The sequence below is a fragment of the Hippopotamus amphibius genome, chromosome 3, assembly GCF_030028045.1.
Source record: "Hippopotamus amphibius kiboko isolate mHipAmp2 chromosome 3, mHipAmp2.hap2, whole genome shotgun sequence".
In the NCBI taxonomy this organism is placed as follows: Eukaryota; Metazoa; Chordata; class Mammalia; order Artiodactyla; family Hippopotamidae; genus Hippopotamus; species Hippopotamus amphibius.
The window spans coordinates 149,524,007-149,542,941 of NC_080188.1; the positions used below are offsets into that span (position 1 = coordinate 149,524,007).

Consider the following 18,935-nt stretch of genomic DNA (forward strand, 5'->3'; position numbering starts at 1 on the left):
AATCATTTTCTTGAACTCTATACTTAAACATAAGTGTCAATAAAAATTATTTATGTAAAATAAAATATTTCAGAAATTACAAAATGTCCTGGTAGAAGGATACACACACTGCAGGAACTCAAGTGGTAGGCAGATAAAGGAATAACAACTTACTCTAATAGAGATAGTTTTTTCAATGAACAAGGCAAAAATAATAATCAAATCCTGTTTTTAAAAAGACTACCATTAATTTACCAAATATTTACTAAGTACCTATTATAGGCGAGCTACCATGCTGTTACAGGAACAACCCCAGGCCTAATTTCTGTGAGTTGTTTCTTTTAATTAATATAGATAATTTAATGGCACATGATTAAAATCATGTAGTTTTAAAAAATGGTGGTTCTCTGCTCCCTGACCCTATCTCCAGCTTGTCAATGTAATTACTAATAATTTAGTTTGTAGTTAAACCAGTATCAGTTTTATGTTATAACAACTATATAAATTTGGTCCTTGTTGTCTAAGAAGTATATTATGATTACACATGCATTTGTGTACATTTATTTTCCCTAAACAGGTGGGCTTTAGTGTAGAGTGATTAGATCGTGAGCCATCTTTTCTGATGGGAGATTCCCAGCAGTATCAGTATCTGTAATTCTCTCCCCTGTGGCCACTCTGTTTCTCAGAAGAAGGATTCTCCAGTTTCTTGCTTGTTGTGTGCAACCCTAACCATCAGTGGTCTACAAGATGATTGGAAATGGAGGGGCGGTGTTCTCACCTTTCAGAATGTAGACTTTCAATTAATTCCTCTATTCCAACTTCAGTGCAGCTATTTTAACCAGTGCCTGCTGGTTTAATCTCTTCTGAGAGGAAGCCCCTAGTTTTCTGGATGGAGGAGGGACAGTCACCTGGCTACATGGGGTGGGGGTAGAACTGTCAACTTTGGTTTCAGTCCTATGCTCCACTTCTGTCTTCTAAGTTGTTCTGGGATTCTGAGACCAGATCAGCTTGCTTCATATATAAGTACCCCTGTCTGCAGACATTTAAGATTCACATTCCTCCATTTGCTAAGTCAGGTACCATTCCACCAGTTTTCTTTCTATCTTCACATATTTCATTTGGGATTACAGATACCTACTTTGGTGATGGCTGATGTCTGTCAGGAAATAATGCTACCTCTTCAGTGTCTTGGATGGCTATTTCAAGCCTCAAAAATTGAAGCTAAGAAAGACATCTGTCCAAGAAAAACTGTATCTTTGTCCTTGCTTTAATTAAACATTACTCCTTACTCCACCATCTCCTCACACTCCACTGCCTCATAGGTTAGAACTGAAAGTTTAAAACTCTTGCATATTAATTAAAATACGAGTAGTTAACAACTGGTTTGTTTCTTGAAGTTCATGTAAGATGCTTGATGTAAAATTATTTCCCTCCAAAGAAAGGATTCCTCCATTAGGTGAGATAACCATTTTTTTTTTCCTGGAAAAGATTTGGATTTGTTAAGGGAATTTATCCCAAAGACCAAGCTGCTTCAAATGGCATGAAGCAATCTCTCGCTTCCAGTTCACCTCATTCCTCATTTTGTTTTCATCTTGGGTCAAGTTTCATCTCACAGGAAGCTTTCTCTGATTAATACTTGCAGTTCTCAATACGTCAGCACATTTTTTGAAACTACCTCTAGCTTTTATGCGTACATTAGCTTATAATTTATTCCTATGAATTGTATTCTGTGCCTCATCCTTCTTGCTAGATTACAGATTACACATGAGGGCATGGATTATCTCATTTTCAAGCTCAGATCAAGCACTCAATCTATATTTGCTTCTTCTAATAAGAATTTACTTATATTTGAAATAGCCTAAATAAGTAAATAGTGACTATGTCTCTCCTTTCAAAATCACATACAATGTAAAAGAATTTAGGAGCAGTTATATGAAATTGTTAATTTAGTATTCTTCCAAGATTAGTATTTCCTATCACAATACGCACTATGCACTAAAATTCCAAAAGGACCAAAAATATCCTTAAATCAGATTAGAAAAAAATGCAGAAGAATATTTATTTGTTCTTAGGTACTTTCCCAGAAAAAAAAGTTACTTTTTAAAAGAAAAGTCACAAAGGAAACATAGATTTTTACAATATAAAAATACAAAGCTTTTACACACAACCAAATCATATATTTTCAAAAGAATGTTCCTTGTAGCATTGTTTCTAGAAGCAACCTTGCTCTCCAACCTAATATATGAAAACAACCCAGAAATGTATCAACAGATGATTAGTTACATTACTTTAAAAAAAGAAATATCAAGACACTATTCTGATAATATGGCTATCCAAAAAAGTAAAATATTAAAAATCAGCAAAAAGTAATTCTATTTTATAGAAGAAAAAATATTTTGACATGTATACCACATATTAATATTGATTATCTCTTGGTGTCTGGATTACAGATTTAAAAAAAATTTGGGGAGGGGGGGACTTCCCTGGTGGTCCAGTGGTAAAGAATCTGCCTTCCAATGCAGGGGACGCAGGTTCAATCCCTGGTCAGGGAACTAAGATCCCACATGCCATGGGGCAACTAAGCCTACATGACACACCTACAGAGCCCATGTGCCCTGGAGCCCATGCGCCATAACCTAGAGAGAGAAAAACCCGCACCTCACAACTAGAGAAAAGTCCATGCGCCACAACAAAAGATCCCTCATGCCTCAACAAAGATTCTGTGTGCCACAACTAAGACCCAACACAGCCAAAAAAAAAAGAAACAAAATAAATATGTAAAAAACTTTTCCTTTTCTGTATTTTCTGCATTTTTACAATGGACATGTATTGTAATATTTAAAACAAAAAATAAAGTCACTTTGATTTTGAAAAAATTCTTTAGAAACAAAAAAACTGGAAACAAATATTTCAAAATTAAAAGAGGAACATAAAAAAATGAGACAAATGAATATTAGAAGCATTGTATAATAAACTGCTGTCCCCACTCTTCATCAAAATTCCAATTGAAAAAGTACAAGGGATATGAAAAATATTCACAGAGGAAGAAAGATAAATGATCAATAAACATTTATAAAACATTCAATTTCCCTATTATTCAAAGAAATACCTAATAAAACCAGATTACAGCCAAACATTTATTATATGCCCACACTATGCCACATAGTGGAATTCATCCTTTACATTATGATCTCAATTAATCCTACAAGGTAAGTGTTATTCCCCTTCCTCTGTGAGGTAAATACAAGGTTTAAGGATTCGCCTAAGATCACCAAAACGGTGATGGGCCAAGCCCAGACACAAACACTGGTCTGTCCAACTCTGAAAGGGTTGTTCCATGTAGAGCACAAACGTATGGACACCAAGGGGGGAAAGATGGGGGCTGGGGAGATGAATTGGGAGATTGGGATTGACATATATACACTAATATGTATAAAACAGATAACTAATAAATACACTGATTAATTAAAACTAAAAAAAATAACACACTGAATTTGTAAAAAAAAAAAGAAAAAGAAAAACAGGGTTGTCCCACCCACTGTGCAACATTGCCTCTCACTCTTTTTTCAAAAAATCTCTCACTTTTTTTGCCACATACTGGTATGCACATGTATATACTGAACAGGTTTTAGTCCAGCACTTGAGCAAAGTCATACACATTAACAGCCTTAAAGGGTTCATAGTCTTTGGACCAGCAATTCCCTTTTAGACATCTCAACTAAGAAAATCATGAAAAAATTCAGATCTATGTATAAAATTATTATTATATTCATTACATTTAAAAAGTTTAAAATTATGATGAATTATTATACATACAAATGATTAAAATAAAATTATGTTTCCAGAGTATTTACTGATGTAGAAAAGTGTTCATTAAATAATATTAAGTAAAAAAGCAGGATATAAAACTGTATATGTGTGTGTATATATATATATAAAATAATCTCACTCACAATACAAATGTATGGTAACATACACATTTCCCTACACATGGAAAATGACTGAAAGGAAACATATCAAAAGTTAACAATAGTTAGCGGGATGGTAATGTCACAGGAAATTTTTCCTTAATTCTTCTTTGTATTTATATCCAAATGCCCTATATTGAGGATATCTTACATACATAAATTCAAATATATGTTAATCGCAAAGTACATATTAATCAGGTATTTTATTGCTACAGTATTTTTCTGCTTTATATATTTTATATGTTACGCTTTTCTTTGTTTATAATAGTAATTTGCTTACCAACTTCCAATGTTCAATAAAAATTTGGTATATGTACATAGATAGCATCTTTTATTTGTCTGGAGTCCATGATATATTGAAATAACTAGCAGTTTGCAAAGTTCAAAGAGTAAACTTACGAGCGTCTATGTTATCTTGAGATTACATTTGTGGCATGATTATCCTAGAGTCATATAAAAAGAAAATTGACTCATCCATTTTCATAGAAAATTTAGGTAATTTCTGGCTTTACAGAAGCATGAACTTCTCACTGCATTTTTATATACCAGTTATATTGTGTAATTACATTTGCATGAAGTATAATATTTTACTACGATAATTAGGATTGCAGTGATAATTGCTTTTTAAGGAAAAACATGACTTAATTTTTTATTCTTTTAGAGTCTCATTCAACTTTTGGTAATAATTAGGAAAGGGCAATATCAGTTTCTTCTTGTAGAATATAATTTTTGTAGCATTGCAAACTATCATCTAAACATGCAAGGGGAAAAAAAAACAGTTCAACCGGGTGTGTGTTCTTTACTTCAATTAAACTCACACAGTTGGATACCTACTGTTGCCAAAACAGTAATATAATTTATACATTATAGTCCACACAGTAAAACTACACTAAAAGTCATTTAACAATATTTATAACACCATAAAATACAGTGTTAAAATATATGAACTGCAATATGTACCAAAATTATAAAATTTGTTTCTCATCATCAGTGATTAAAACCAGGATCATTGCTCTAGCCTCAATACCCATAACCCTGGTGACAGATTAGAATTCAAATCTTAATGATCAATTTACAATTAACAAGATAGAAGTGAAACAAATTAAACCAACCATTATATATAACGAGACCCAATGGACTCCCATTGTTCCTCTTAATTACAAAACGCAAATCACAAACACACAATGGGTAGTGTTAGACATCAATCTACAAGCCTAGCAACCCAGAAAGTGACAATGATAGAAAAGAAAGAGAAGCAAAACCGCGTAGACCCCAGTTCTATGCTCTATATCCTATTCTTTTCAATGGGACAAAAGTGTTGAGAGGTGAAAACCTAGTACATGCTGGATCTCCATTCTGCAGCTGGCAGAGGCTCCCTTCCTAGCCAGTGCCCAACCTTTCTGAGCTCTTCCCTGGCCATGTTTTAGATTGCACTGCAAACATTTTACTGCTGATTCATGTAAGTGCCTAGGGAGAGGGCACACTTCCTTCACTTTGATAAAGAAAAATCACAGTTGCATGAAAGATATTTAAATATCTCCATTTACCAACTTCAAAATCAACCCTGTCACTGTAATAAGTTCTCAGAGTCCTGGGGAATAAAGACAAAAGGGAGCTAAAGTTTATGTGAGTTTCATCTGAAATCAGCCTGAATGTCTGCCTGGTGCCAATTAAAAGCAAAGTGGAATTACTTCTTTTGTCTGATGGTCAAAAACAAGCTATATAAAATGCACGGAATTGGCAGTTCACTTTTAGTTTTAAAATGGAATGTGTCATTCACAAACCCTGGGGTTACAGACACCACCCGAGCAGTGTGGAAGGCATACTGTGCAGGAAGTACCGGCTCGTCACTGTGGAGGGCTTGCAGACAGCGGAAGCAATAGGCACAGCCACAATGTGACTTACATCTACTTGGGGAGAAACACATGTAACAGGACACACATGCAGAGGAGCCATCTCTAAACACTTTCACAGCCTAGCATGAGGACAGAGTAAAGAGGAAGAGTGTCTGGGAGTGGGGCTCCCAGATTGTCAGCTTTCCCAGTAATTCTTCAGGGGCTCTAGTCAAAGGACTGGATAAGTCAGTTTAAAAAAAAAAAAGCTTATTTTAAATGGTATGAATCCATTTATGTAGTATGGGATTTTGAATAACATGAAACTCTTAGACAAAAAAAATGTTTAAATTATTGGTCAACATGACATAAATACACTTACTTTCAGGAGAAATTTTACTGCAGTACTCTGAGGAAAACCTGGATTAAAATTACCATATGATTTAAATAATTATTTTGGAGACTGTGCTTTCACAATGACTACAGCTTAGAAAGCCCAAAAAATTTCAAGATTTCCTCATCTCAAAGCACAGGGGGAATTATTTATCCCAAAAGTTTAGTAGAGGGTATGCAGAGGCTCACTCCTAGAGGGCTTCTACAAAGCTTAATACATTTATAGTTTTATTTTAAAAGAAACACTGTGAGCCTTTCAAGTTTTTATAGGTGTTTTTAAAGCAAAGGTAATACCAAAATGGAGTATCTTTCATGTAGGAAGCCAGAGTAAAATGAGAAATTAAGAGTTAACAAACAAAAAAAAACCCAAATCACAATTTATTCTATCTATAATACTAATTTTCTGTGAGACAAACAAAATGCATATTTTGTAAATTTTAGGGGTCCTTAAAAGTTTTAACAGTAATAAGTTACAATTTATCTAGTCTTTATTATTTGCTAGGTTTCAGTTTGTAACTTATAAAGTTACAGTAGATGCATATTTTAACTCTTCAGACTCAAAAGACAAGGTACCAGAGTAGGACCTGAAACACAACCAAATCCACTGATCCTGCACTGTCTTCAAAAAGATTTTCCATTGTGGCACAGACTTTATGTCTGTCAGAGAATTACAGCACTCAGGCTCTGGCAAAGACAGTAATAGCTAGGTGAAGTGATATCCTAATTGCCAGTCAAAATCCTTAAAATGATACCATAAATGACAGCAATAGCACCTACTGTATACTTCTATGTGTCAAGCACAGTGTTAGGTGCTATGTATATGTGTGTACCTTTATCTCTCTAAACTTTTAATTCCCACCACAATCTTACAACACAGTTTTAAAAAGGTTTTTACAGTTGGAGAAGCTGAGGTTTGGAGAAATTAAGCGATGTACCCAAGGTTATGAAGCTAAGTGGCAGAGCAAGATTCAAAACTTGTTCTTTCTGAATTCCAAAGTGCTTCTTACTGCACACTGCCTGTCATCAACAAAGGAATAGTCTGGAATCAGAGTCAGGCCAGGATACAGAGGGTAGCACCATGCTTGTTTGTTTCATTTATTCATCCAATAAATATGCATCAGGTGCCAGCTGTGTATCAGACATAAAGAAACACATTCAATTTACAAAGTAGCAGTCCAGCAAAAGGAGTTGAAGAGAAGAGAGGCTGAGGTTCAAGTTCTCTACACCAGTAAAGGGTAAATTGATAAGGAAAAGAAGGGTTCAGCGCACATGGCACAGGTTAACCCAGGCTCACAGGTTAACCCTCACATGTTAAGTATGCTTACTTCTCCACGGAAATTTAAAGATTAATTTTTCTCTCTTAAACTTTCCCATCATAACTACTTTGGCCCGGATGTTCTTTAGTAGTAGTACTTGTAAGAAAGATCATAGGCTTTGAAACCAGAAATATCTAAGTTAGAATTCTAGTGCTCCTACTTACTAGCTATTTAAACACTCTGAGTATTGGTTTCCTCATCTGTAAAAGAAGATAATAATTCATGTCTCAAGCTTTTGTGAGAATTAATATATAGCAAGCATATAGCTTTTCTTTCTTTTATACATTTCAATTTCCTGAATTATGTCTACTTAGCAAGATAATCAAAAATCAATCTCAAAGCAATCTTAAGATAACACAATCTTTTAAGACCCAATTCAAAATATGTTTTTCTTAAATTATTAATCCAGTTTGTTTGTATCTATGTGAAGTGAATCAAATATTTCTAGTTAGGAATACCGTCTGTTGATATATTATAAGGTCTCTTCCACGGCAAAATCATTTGGGTTTCCTTGTCAAATTTCCTGAAAATACTGGGTATTTTGGCACCGTAAGCCTTTTCCCTTCCCAAACAAGATATTTAATTAGTATTTGCTAAGAAGGTGCATGTTCAGAGCACATTCTGGGTGGTTACAGGAGCTTCTGCCTTCCTGTGAGCAGAAAGAATTGGATTCATAAGCCCTCTGATTTTCCAAAAGATTCAGGGATGGGGATTCCATAAGCTAAGCCAGCTTAGTGATGCAGGAACTCAAGATAGGACTCAGAGTGATCAGATATGCTCTGATCCTCCTAGAAATTCTTTCTGAATGAGATACCTAAGTCAGTAGTTGGTTTGCTGAGAGCTATTGCTTGCTCTTTGATGATCTGAGTTTCAGAAAAATATAGAAGAGAAGATACACAGATTATTTTACATTAGGTTATATTGTAATGTGATATTTTATATCTAGCTAGTAAAGTGAATGATTTCTTTTAAGTTCAAGTCAAAGTGATTCTGTTCAACATCATTCATGTACAAGAGGAAGCACCTGTTCAAGCAGGCCAAATAAATCTGTCCAAGATTACACAGCTACTGTCAGAGCTAAGATGAGACCTCAGCCTTCTTAGAATTTGGAATATAAATAATTAATTTATTGAGATAATATGATCAGAAAGTATACAGAAAAAATTCATTACAATCCCAATCAATGGATTTATAAAAGAACAGATACCTATAAAATGGCTATTCTATTAAAATAAAACAATTTTAGGAGAAAGAAAAGATGGTTTTGGTTTATTTCAAAGTATTATCTACTTTTATTTATTTTTTATAAGCTCTTTATTGGAATATAATTGTTTTACACAGTTGTACCAGTTTTTGCTGTACAATGAAGTGAATGAGCTGTATTTATATATATATATCCCCATATACATACATATTTTATCTATTATCATTTGACTTAAAGATAGCTTTTGTGTTCATGAAGAACTATGATAATAGACTAAAATATGTTAAGCTGTGTTAAAATATGACTTTAGAACTGCTTGATTGACCTGCATCCCTTATTAGAATAATGGCCATCTTGACCTTTGTGTTCTGAAATTTCATAGTTTCAATTCTGAACATTAAAAAAGTGAAATAATAGTACACATGCTTAATTATGAAAAAACACCAAGGTGTCTGTATGGAAAATGTTTTTTACAGGAAATATGTCAATATGTATCTAATTTTGACATTAGACTATAAAATAGTGGAAGTGCTGTCTTTTAAGAAAGAAATTACAGTATTCATATTAACAGTGCTCTGAAAGTATTGTATAATATTACCCACCTGCTTTTCTGAGAGATATGTTCCAGTTTCTTGGCTAATGTGCAGCACTCTTCCTTTAACTTTGTCAAAAATGAATTCTGGGAGGTCAGCAATGAATACTGTTCATTTTCTAGAAATAACAATAACCCCCCCAGCAACATAAGATGTTTATGGTTGTAGTTCTGTAGTGCTTCCACATATATCGTGGTGAAAGTGCTAAGACCACCACACATTTCCTGTAAGACACTAGATCACTTTTAAGGTCCTAGATCAAAGGAATGCTCATCTGGCATGACACTAAACCTTGTGAAACATTTTCCTAATAATTACACACCAGAAACATTTTTGATCATATCAGCTTTTATAATTTTTAACATATTAATAAATTGTCAAATACCTCAAGTGGAGTCATAGATGCTTGTATCTTTGTAATATGCAATATATTTTTATTTTGATAATTTTACTATAAACAGAGTATCAAATTTATCACAACCAGATAATTCAAAACTAAAATAACTGAGGAACTTTTTCTATACTGTAATTCATGCTTTATGTTTCATATTTGATTACATATTTCACTACCCCCATCTGGCATATACTTCTCTAGTTATAAAGGAAAAATACATAATTTTCCTTATTTTATTGTCAACAGCGTGAGCTTCAGTGAAGATCTGATCAAAGAAACTGAAGAGAGTATGCACTTTTGTGCAAAACAAAAGGAAGTATTCTCACGGTGGCTCAGCTAATACTGCCCATGACTCCTTGATCACCAGGATCCTACTAGCAGTGGGGGCAAACCTAAGTCATCCTATAATTTCCTCCTTTTGTTTTTAGTGGAAAAACAACTACCAAGCCTGGTAAATTTTCATTTCTTCTGGCCAAACACTGTGAGAAGAAAATTTCTACTAAAAGTGATGGAGTGAATTATGTGGATCAATAGATTATTTAATGAATTTTATGTCAGTAATTTTTCACTTATAGGATAAGCAACATTTTTTTACCATGTCATCAAATATAGTATACATTAAATCACATGAAAATTATCTTTAGGTGAAAGGTTTAACAGGTCCTTTCTTTTCAGTTTTAGACAATGATTGGCAAAAAGGCATATAGCATGCAAAGTAAATAAATCAAGGCACTAAAAATTAAGCAACGTTTTTCTGTAAGAGACAGGATCAATTAAACTTTTGTTTTAATAGTACAATCAGCTTGGAGTATGTGGCGTGGAATTATAATGACTGACACTGTCTTGTTTTGACTAACACTGTCTGTGAACACACAACTCAAAAGTGAAAGGAACTACATAATGCTCCGACTGAACAAATCAAACTGCCTATTTTCAAAGTGCATTTTACTTTCAAATTAAAGGTAAAGAGTTACTGGCCAACTCAGTCTGCAGAATAGTGCCAATGTGATGAAAGATGGCAATTTTTAGCCAAGCTGCCAGCTGTGGTCAATGCCTTGTATTAGTGAATTTTAACAGCAGTTGTGAGAACTTGAAGAATGCAAAGGATTAAACATCACTCTAGATTGCGTTGGGGGAGGTGGGGAAATCATACAAATGCTAAAAATGTTCAAAGCTGCAAAGATTAAATAAAGGAACATATCAATTTGGAGCCACTGAATTACATCCAGCTGCGACAGTGAATTAAGAACCGATTAATGGCTAAAGCTTTTCTCCAGTTTGGATGCTGAAGCAAACTCATTAGGCTTTTAGAGTAGCTATAATGTGTGTACTGTGGGAACTGTTCAATGCTATTCAGGAGACTCTAACTGTAAGCTCAGAGCATTTCCCGCAGAGCTTCTGATGCTATTTTCTTTATATAACATGTGTGCCTGAAAACCCAGCCAAAAACAAGCCCTTTGTTTTTCTACTTTGTTGTGGTCTCTCTCAGCTTTACGTTTCTTGAACACAGGTAAATAAACTCATAATCCAGATGGTGCAACAGATGTGAGAGCAGCACTCTGAAATCAACAGACAGTGGGCAATACTTTCCATTTTCTCTTTTAAACGCTAACTAATATGTAATTCGGAATCTCCGGTGTAGTTAGCATCTGCTCCCTTCGGCCAGCCAAAGGTTACAGGTGTTCCTGATGTCATTTCACAGTAAGGCGTGGGCCTGGCTTGTGAGCCAGTGCCCAGGCTCTAATCTTTCCCTACCACCTACCAGTTTTGTCATGCTGGGCCTCCATTTGCTGTATCTTCTGTGTCAGCTCCTGCTCTCTTTGCTGGGCCTGAAGGGCTTGGGCCTTTGCTTCGTTGGTAAAGCTCTGCTGAATGCTATCTTTTTCCAGTCTACAAGGCAGAGAGGAGACAGACAGAAATTTAAACTACAGATGCACTAACCCCCGTCATTTCCCCTATGGACCACAGAAAGCTGATATATAGTAAACTGTTAAGCATAAGTAGACAACAATCTTTCTGCAGACCCCCCCTTACTTTTGGGGGAAAATCCAAAGGACCTTTCATACAATGTTGAATACTTGCCACAAATCCAAATGGACTAAAGTAAGCAACTTTAAAAATAAAAAAACCGTGACAACTGAATAATGCTATTTTGTGACTTTAAAACACAAACACCATTCTCTATAACATTCCCAATGTTGCGTACCACCAATTAATCTTTTTTTCTTCTGAATGGTCAATATTTCCTAAAGATCCTGAAGTTACAGGAACAGCATGACTCAATATACCCCAAAACTTAAATTCTTGAAATTAAGCTTTGTAGATCACCTCTGCTCTTCCTCCCAAACTTAAAATGGAGTCTCAAATATAATGTAGGAGATTCTATCTGAAGGCAAGTAAATGATTCTGCAGTACCACATGCATGCTTTCAATAAATATTTTCAAACATTAGGCCATGTAATGTGAATAAAAATATGAACATGAAAATGAAAAACTCCTCTCAGCACTTCATAATAAAATTGCTTTGGGGTCACACTGAAAGAAACTGCAGGATGAGAAGCTTCTGTAGTCAAAGACAATATCTCATGCCACTGTGATGGGATATTGACCAGTGGATGGGTCAATATCCAATCACAGTGGCTCCTAAAGAGAGAAACTTCCTAAACAATTAGAATCTGAAGAAAGACAACCCTCAGGGCTTCCTAGGTGGCGCAGTGGTTAAGAATCTGCCTGTCAATGTAGAGGACACAGGTTCAATCCCTGCTCCAGGAAGATCCCACATGCCACAGAGCAACTAAGCTAGTGCGCCACAACTATTGAGCCTGCGCTCTAGAGCCCATGAGCCACAAGTATTGAGCCCATGTGCCGCAACTACTGAAGCACACGCACCTAGAGCCCGTGCTCCGCAAGAAGAGAAGCCATGGCAATGAGGAGCCTGCGCACCACAACGAAGAGTAGCCCCCACTCACTGCAACTAAAGAAAGCCCATGCACAACAAAAAAGACTCAACACAGCCAATAAATAAATAAATTTATTTTAAAAAAAAGACAACCCTCAGAATGGGCAAAAATATTTGCCAACCAAGGAACTGACAAAGGATTAATTACTAAAATATGCAAAAAGCTCATGTAGCTCAATATCAAAGAAACAAACAACCCAATCCAAAAATGGGTGGAAGACCTAAATAGATGTTTCTCCAAAGACATACAGATGGCTAACAAACATATGAAAAGACGCTCAACATCACTAATCATTAGAGAAATGCAAGTCAAAGCCACAATGAGGTATTACCTCACACCAGTCAGAATGGCCATCATCAAAAAAATCTAGAAACAATAAATGCTGGACAGGGTGTGGAGAAAAAGGAACCCTCCTGCACTGTTGGTGGGAATGTAAATTGATACAGCCACTATGGAGAACAGTATGGAGGTTCCTTAAAAAACTAAAAATAGAACTACCATATGATCCAGTAATCCCACTCCTAGGCATATACCTAGAGAATACCATAATCCAAAAACAAACATGTACCATAGTGTTCACTGCAGCCCTATTTACAATAGCCAGGACATGGAAGCAACCTAAATGCCCAACAACAGACGAATGGATAAAGAAGATGTGGCACATATATACAATGGAATATTACTCAGCCATAAAAAGGAATGAAATGGAGCTCTACGTAATGAGGTGGATAGACCCAGAGTCTGTCATACAGAGTGAAGTAAGCGAGAAAGAGAAAAACAAATACCGTACGCTAATGCATATATATGGAATCTAAAAAAAAAATGATGAACCTAGTGGCAGGGCAAGAATAAAGATGCAGACATAGAGAATGGACTTGAGGATACAGCAGGGGAAGGGGAAGCTGGGGCAAAGTGAACGAGTAGCATTGACATATATACACTACCAAATGTAAAATAGATAACTAGTGGGAAGCTGCTGCATAACATAGAGAGATCACCTCAATGCTTGGTTAAGACATAGAGGGGTAGGATAGGGAGGATGGGAGGGAGGCTCAAGAGGGAGGGGATATCGGGATATATACAGCTGATTCACTTTGTTGTACAGCGGAAACTGACACAACAGTGTAGAGCAATTATACTCCAACAAAGATCTGAAGGATAAAAGAAAGATTCACTTAGAGTTTCCAGATTGGATTTTCTGATTCATTATCTTACTTTTCAATTAGAAAAGTTATTTTACTATTTAAAAAGAAAAAAAAAAGAACCTGAAGAATGCAAAGGACCTCATCACTGGCACCACTGTGGATACTGACACTGTGTGCGAGCACACACACATACACATGCATGTACACACACACGTACACACACACACACACATTAGTTTGGTTCTTTATACTCTAAATACAGGTGAGTGATATGAAAGTTTCCGTCAATTAACTGGCTTAGTTATCTCTAACTCCTAATCTCCTTGTGGGCATTTCTCATCCATGCTGCTTTAGTTTACTAATTGAGATATTTACTGTCTTGTCTTTGCCAAACTAAAAATAAACAATTCCATAAAGCTATCAGTACTAGTCTATGTACTGCTGTGGAACTTCAAATCACTGGCTTCTAATTATAAAGCAACATAAGGAAAGTCTGTATTGAAAGCGGTCAATGCATGTGGTAATGTTGTAGTATAAAATTCCAGAATGAAAATACACCCACACCTCACTCAAATGGATCATCAGGGGGCCATGCTACATGTGAAATAAGGTCCCTTCTGGTACTTCTAATAACAACACCCCCTGGACTTGCTCCAAGGTCTTGCCTCACACTCAGTTTCAAACTGGAATATTGCAACAAATGGATAGTCAGACTGGGCCACTTTTTGCCTCCCCAGTCACAGCACATATTCTCAAGCCATGGAAAACTGCACATGCCTCTGTATTTTGCTGGGATGTCTCCCCCACCCACCTCACCCCTCTCTGCCTCCCACCAACCCCTGTCACCCCTGCTTAATGTATACTCCTCCTTTAGTACCTGCTCAAAACTCCCCTCCTCTCTCTCCCCTCTCTCCTAAATTAACTATTCTTTCTACAGTGACATCAGTATATGTTGTGTATGCAGTCATCCTACTAAGATGGCATTTACCACACTCTGGTTATTGGTTTACTTCTCTGTGCCTCTTTGTCATCTTTGTCTCTCTATACCCTGAGCCCGGGTCAGTACATGGCACATAGGAAGAGGGCAGTGCGTGTTTAATGAATGGGTGTTCTTATATACTTGCCATAGGGGAAGGAAGGCTACAGTCTTTAAGTGAAGCTGCAGAATCTGCTCAAGTCTTATATGAGGAGGCAAAAGTTTTCCAGACATGTCGAAAAGAGAGAGAGAAGAGTATATGAAAGAGAATGGCTCTGATGGTGTTGCCAGCTGGAGATGCTGCTGTGGAAGGGGTCAGCTTTAAAAAAGTACTGTGGATTCTTTCACTGAGTAACCATCCCCAAAACAGAACCCTAGCTAGAGTAGGGGATATAGGTAGGGAGGCCTAGGACTCTGAGATCCCCAATAATCGGGTGACCAAAGAAATGTATTGTTCAAAACCAGTATCAATTTGAGAGTGAAAAGGGGCATTATTAATAATTAATAATTAATTATATCAAGACAAACAGTCATCTACACTTTGTAAACTGGGGCTTATGGTTTACTTATACAAAGGGGCTGCCAGTCTCACCAGTAATTTTCAGAATGAGGAACTACCTAATTACTGATCTCCTAAATTTCCTAGAGAAAAGAACTACTGTCTTATTGTAGTTCTCCTTATAAAGTAAAAATTTTAAAAAATGCTCTACCAACAAATGTTGTTACACATCAACTTCAGTTTCTTGAATCCTTGCCCCACTTTTACTTTTTTTAAGAACTACACATTTTCAATTACATAAAAACATGACATTTTTGCTTTCCTACCTTCTTTATATACCCCTTTCCTTCTATGTTGCCCTCTCCCCTTGCAAGTTCTTTCTGACTTAGCAGGTTTTTTGTAAAACCTTAAACTGGTATAACTGAGAAGGAATCTCAAATTTGTTTAATCAAATCCTCTCACATTATAGTTGAAAAAAAAAAAAAAGAGGGCCATGAAGAATTAGAAATCTGCTCAAAGGTTACTGTAAATGCTGCAAAGGCAGAGGTGGGATTTGAAATATTTTGACTTAGGAAACATTAACACTCTAGAGGTAATGCACTAATGGGTTGAAAGAATTAATAAAAATCACTTAGTTATCCAATGAAGTGATCAGAGAAGAATCCAAACCAACTCATTTAACATTTAACATAACTCTATTATGTGAAAGACACTCTGCTAGGCAGGGGTCAAATAAAGATAAATAAATATGGCATAGTCTTTGCCCTAACAGGGAATTCAAAACGGCCAAAATAGAGGATAAAAGGTGAAATATACCACAAGAAAGGTACTAGGGAATAAAACTACCAAAGCATAGAAAAATAAGAAGTCAATTCCAGTTGGGTGTGAGGGCCTTATGAAAGATAGCTGGGCCATTCTTCCCCAACTGGTTTTCATTCAGTTCTCACTCAAAATATTGATGATCTCACTTAACCAAACTTATAGTTAGCCATATTTTACAAACTGGAATAAAAGCAAAGGCAGTAAAGAAGAATTTCTTGGTTGTTATCAAAATAAGGCTGAAAGGTGTATTTGTAATAGTTAAAACCTGGAAACAACCTAAACGTCCATTAACTGCTAAACAGATAAACAAATCGTGGTATAGCCTTACAGTGTAATAAAATAGTAATAAAATAGTAATAAAAATAGTAATAAATAAAAAAAATAGTAAAAAAAATAGTAATAAAAAGCAACTGTTACATACAACACCTGGGTGAATCTCAAAGACAGTATGCTTAAAGAAGCCAGGCACCAAAGACATATTTTATGATTTCATTTTCATGAAATTCTAGAAACATAAACAGAGTGACTGCTCAGTGTTTCCAGGACCTGGATGGGCATGAGGGAACTTTCTGAGTTGACAGAAATCTTCTATATCATGATTATGATGGTTCTATAATTATGTACATTTGTCAAAACACATTTAATTGCAAAATTAAAATTGGTGATTTTTATTATATTTAAATTTACCTCAATAGAGCTAACTTTAAAAAGGAGAAAATGTACTAGAACAGAAACATCCACCTTTTTATCCAAGTTATTCACATCATGTGTGGCAACACCTACGTGTGTGGGCCATGTCCGTGTTTACGTGATAACTGTTGAGAGTTAAAAGAAGGGAACAAGTACTGGGCAGGCCTCAAACACAGACTAAGCATACATAGAGGTTTGGTCACCTCTTTTTTTCCAATTATAATTCTGGTTGTTATATTTTCTAAAAATGTCATTTACTATCCCCCATTTTAAAAAAATGGGATTGAAGAATTAACTTCTGTTTCTAATCCTCAACTTTTTCATATCATTTATTATTTTAAATCTTGCTATTTAGAAAAATCCATGTCACAGAGCAAAGATGACATTAGATTTCTTTAAAGTATATCTAAAATTATACTACTACATTAAAGGACTAAAAGTTTCTGATGATTCTAAAGTTCACCAGTGAGTGTGGGATGGAAATTTTGAAAGCCTCAAGTCTAACCTGAGGACAAGGATATGGTGATCGCAGTGATTTGAGGCACCAATCCTGTCTGCCATGTTTCTATTCACCTTTTTACTGGTGACTAAAGTTCTAGTATTAGACGTACAACCCTCTTGGTTAAAAGGTGTTTCCCTTTTAAAGTAAAATATAGAGAGCTTTGTGACAGTAGCATATTGGTGTAACAAAATGTATGAGACCATTTATAACATACTTACTAGTTGGGAGCCATTCTTGATGGAATTATAGAGAGAAGCAGCAGAGAGGCACAGGTAGGGGTGTGCTATTGTGAGTTAAGATACATGATGTCCACTTGTCCCAATAATGGTGACATTATCCTTGATCACTTGGTTGATGTTATTGGTGTGCTGGAAAATATTTAATAATTGATTCGGGGAAGGAGGGATCCCTCATTTTCAGGGTTTACCAATTTTCAGTGTAAATACTTCTACCATGGCATATTTTAATAATATGATACTATCTATTTTTCTTGTGCACGTCTTGGCTTTCTATTCCTAAAAGATGTTCCAGTTTTATCTTGTACTGTCCTTTACACTCTTCAAATCAGCATTTGCTCAAGGAACTCTTGTGCCTTTTAGTGGAGAATGGTATTTAGAAACCAAGATCTGTCACTAGGTGGTGCTCATTGCCACTGACAAGTCTTGGCTTCTAGGTCATCTTAGCAGACAGAGCCAGTATATGAATATACATATAAATGTATGAATATAAATACAAATTATTTGCCTATGTCTTTATATAAATATATACACACACATTTAAATTGATGTCTCTAATTCCAATCCAACAACATAGATAGAAGCTAGTCTTCTCTCTTTCCCTAAGTGTAACATTCTTCCTCAACAGTGAGAAACTTGGAATCCATTCTTTAACATACTCATTTTCTCAAACTTAGTATACACAGAAAGTGCTCTCAAAGTTGCTAATCTATTATAGAAAGCAAATCTATGAGTAACTAGAATTAAATATTTCCTTATAGTTTTTTTTTTTGCTTTTTTAAAAACTGAACTATAGTTGATTTACAATATTGTGTCAGTTCAGATGTACAGCCAAGTGATTCAGATTCTTTTCAATTATAGGTTATTACAAGATATTGAATATAGTTCATTGTGCTTTATAGTAAATCCTTATTTTTATCTATTTTATATATAGTGGTGTCTATTAATGCTTTTTTATAAAAACATACACATCATTTTCCACTTAGAAGATTCTCTTTGTGTTCTGGGAAAACCACATCTTAAGAGGCAATGGAGTACAGCAGAAAACTCACTGAGCTAGAGGGTCCAAGTATGGTATCTATCTCCTTATTTCTTATCTAACCATGAAAAAGTATCTTAATTTTTTTTTTAATCTGGGGGTTCTTCACGAAAATAGGGCAGGAAAAAAATCCTGCCTTTAAGGGTTAATAATTTTAGTAACCTAGTACTTATTAATGTTTTAAGCTCTTTACATGTATTCTTTTCTTTAATTTTAAACAACCATAAGGGACAGGTTCTCTTATTATCCTCACTTTATAAACAAGGACACTGAGGCTTAGAGAGGGTGTAAAATTTGTTCAAAGTCTCCCAGTTGTTAAGGGACATAGCCAGGAAATTCAGGCCTACTGAATCTAAAGTCCACAGTATGAATCTCTATGCTTCAATA

At 35.4% G+C, this 18,935-nt stretch overlaps 1 protein-coding gene across 13 annotated transcripts in view; it reads right to left on the minus strand.

Moving 5' to 3' along the window:
* SDCCAG8 (SHH signaling and ciliogenesis regulator SDCCAG8) overlaps positions 1 to 18,935 on the minus strand; it is a 250,152-nt gene that overhangs the window by 77,239 nt on the left and 153,978 nt on the right. For 10 of the 13 annotated variants that reach the window (XR_009052717.1, XR_009052716.1, XR_009052718.1 and 7 more), the window contains 2 exons: positions 11,442 to 11,569; positions 9,295 to 9,403 (listed from right to left, as the gene is read on the minus strand). The exons of 1 other annotated variant lie outside the window; for it this stretch is intronic. Coding sequence is in view for 6 of the 12 variants with exons in the window: in XM_057728148.1 (XP_057584131.1) it covers positions 9,295 to 9,403; positions 11,442 to 11,569 (237 nt within the window). In the remaining 6 variants the exon portion in view is untranslated. The remainder of the gene's footprint in view (positions 1 to 9,294; positions 9,404 to 11,441; positions 11,570 to 18,935) is intronic. 2 more of the 13 variants (XR_009052720.1, XR_009052721.1) reach the window with 1 other exon arrangement.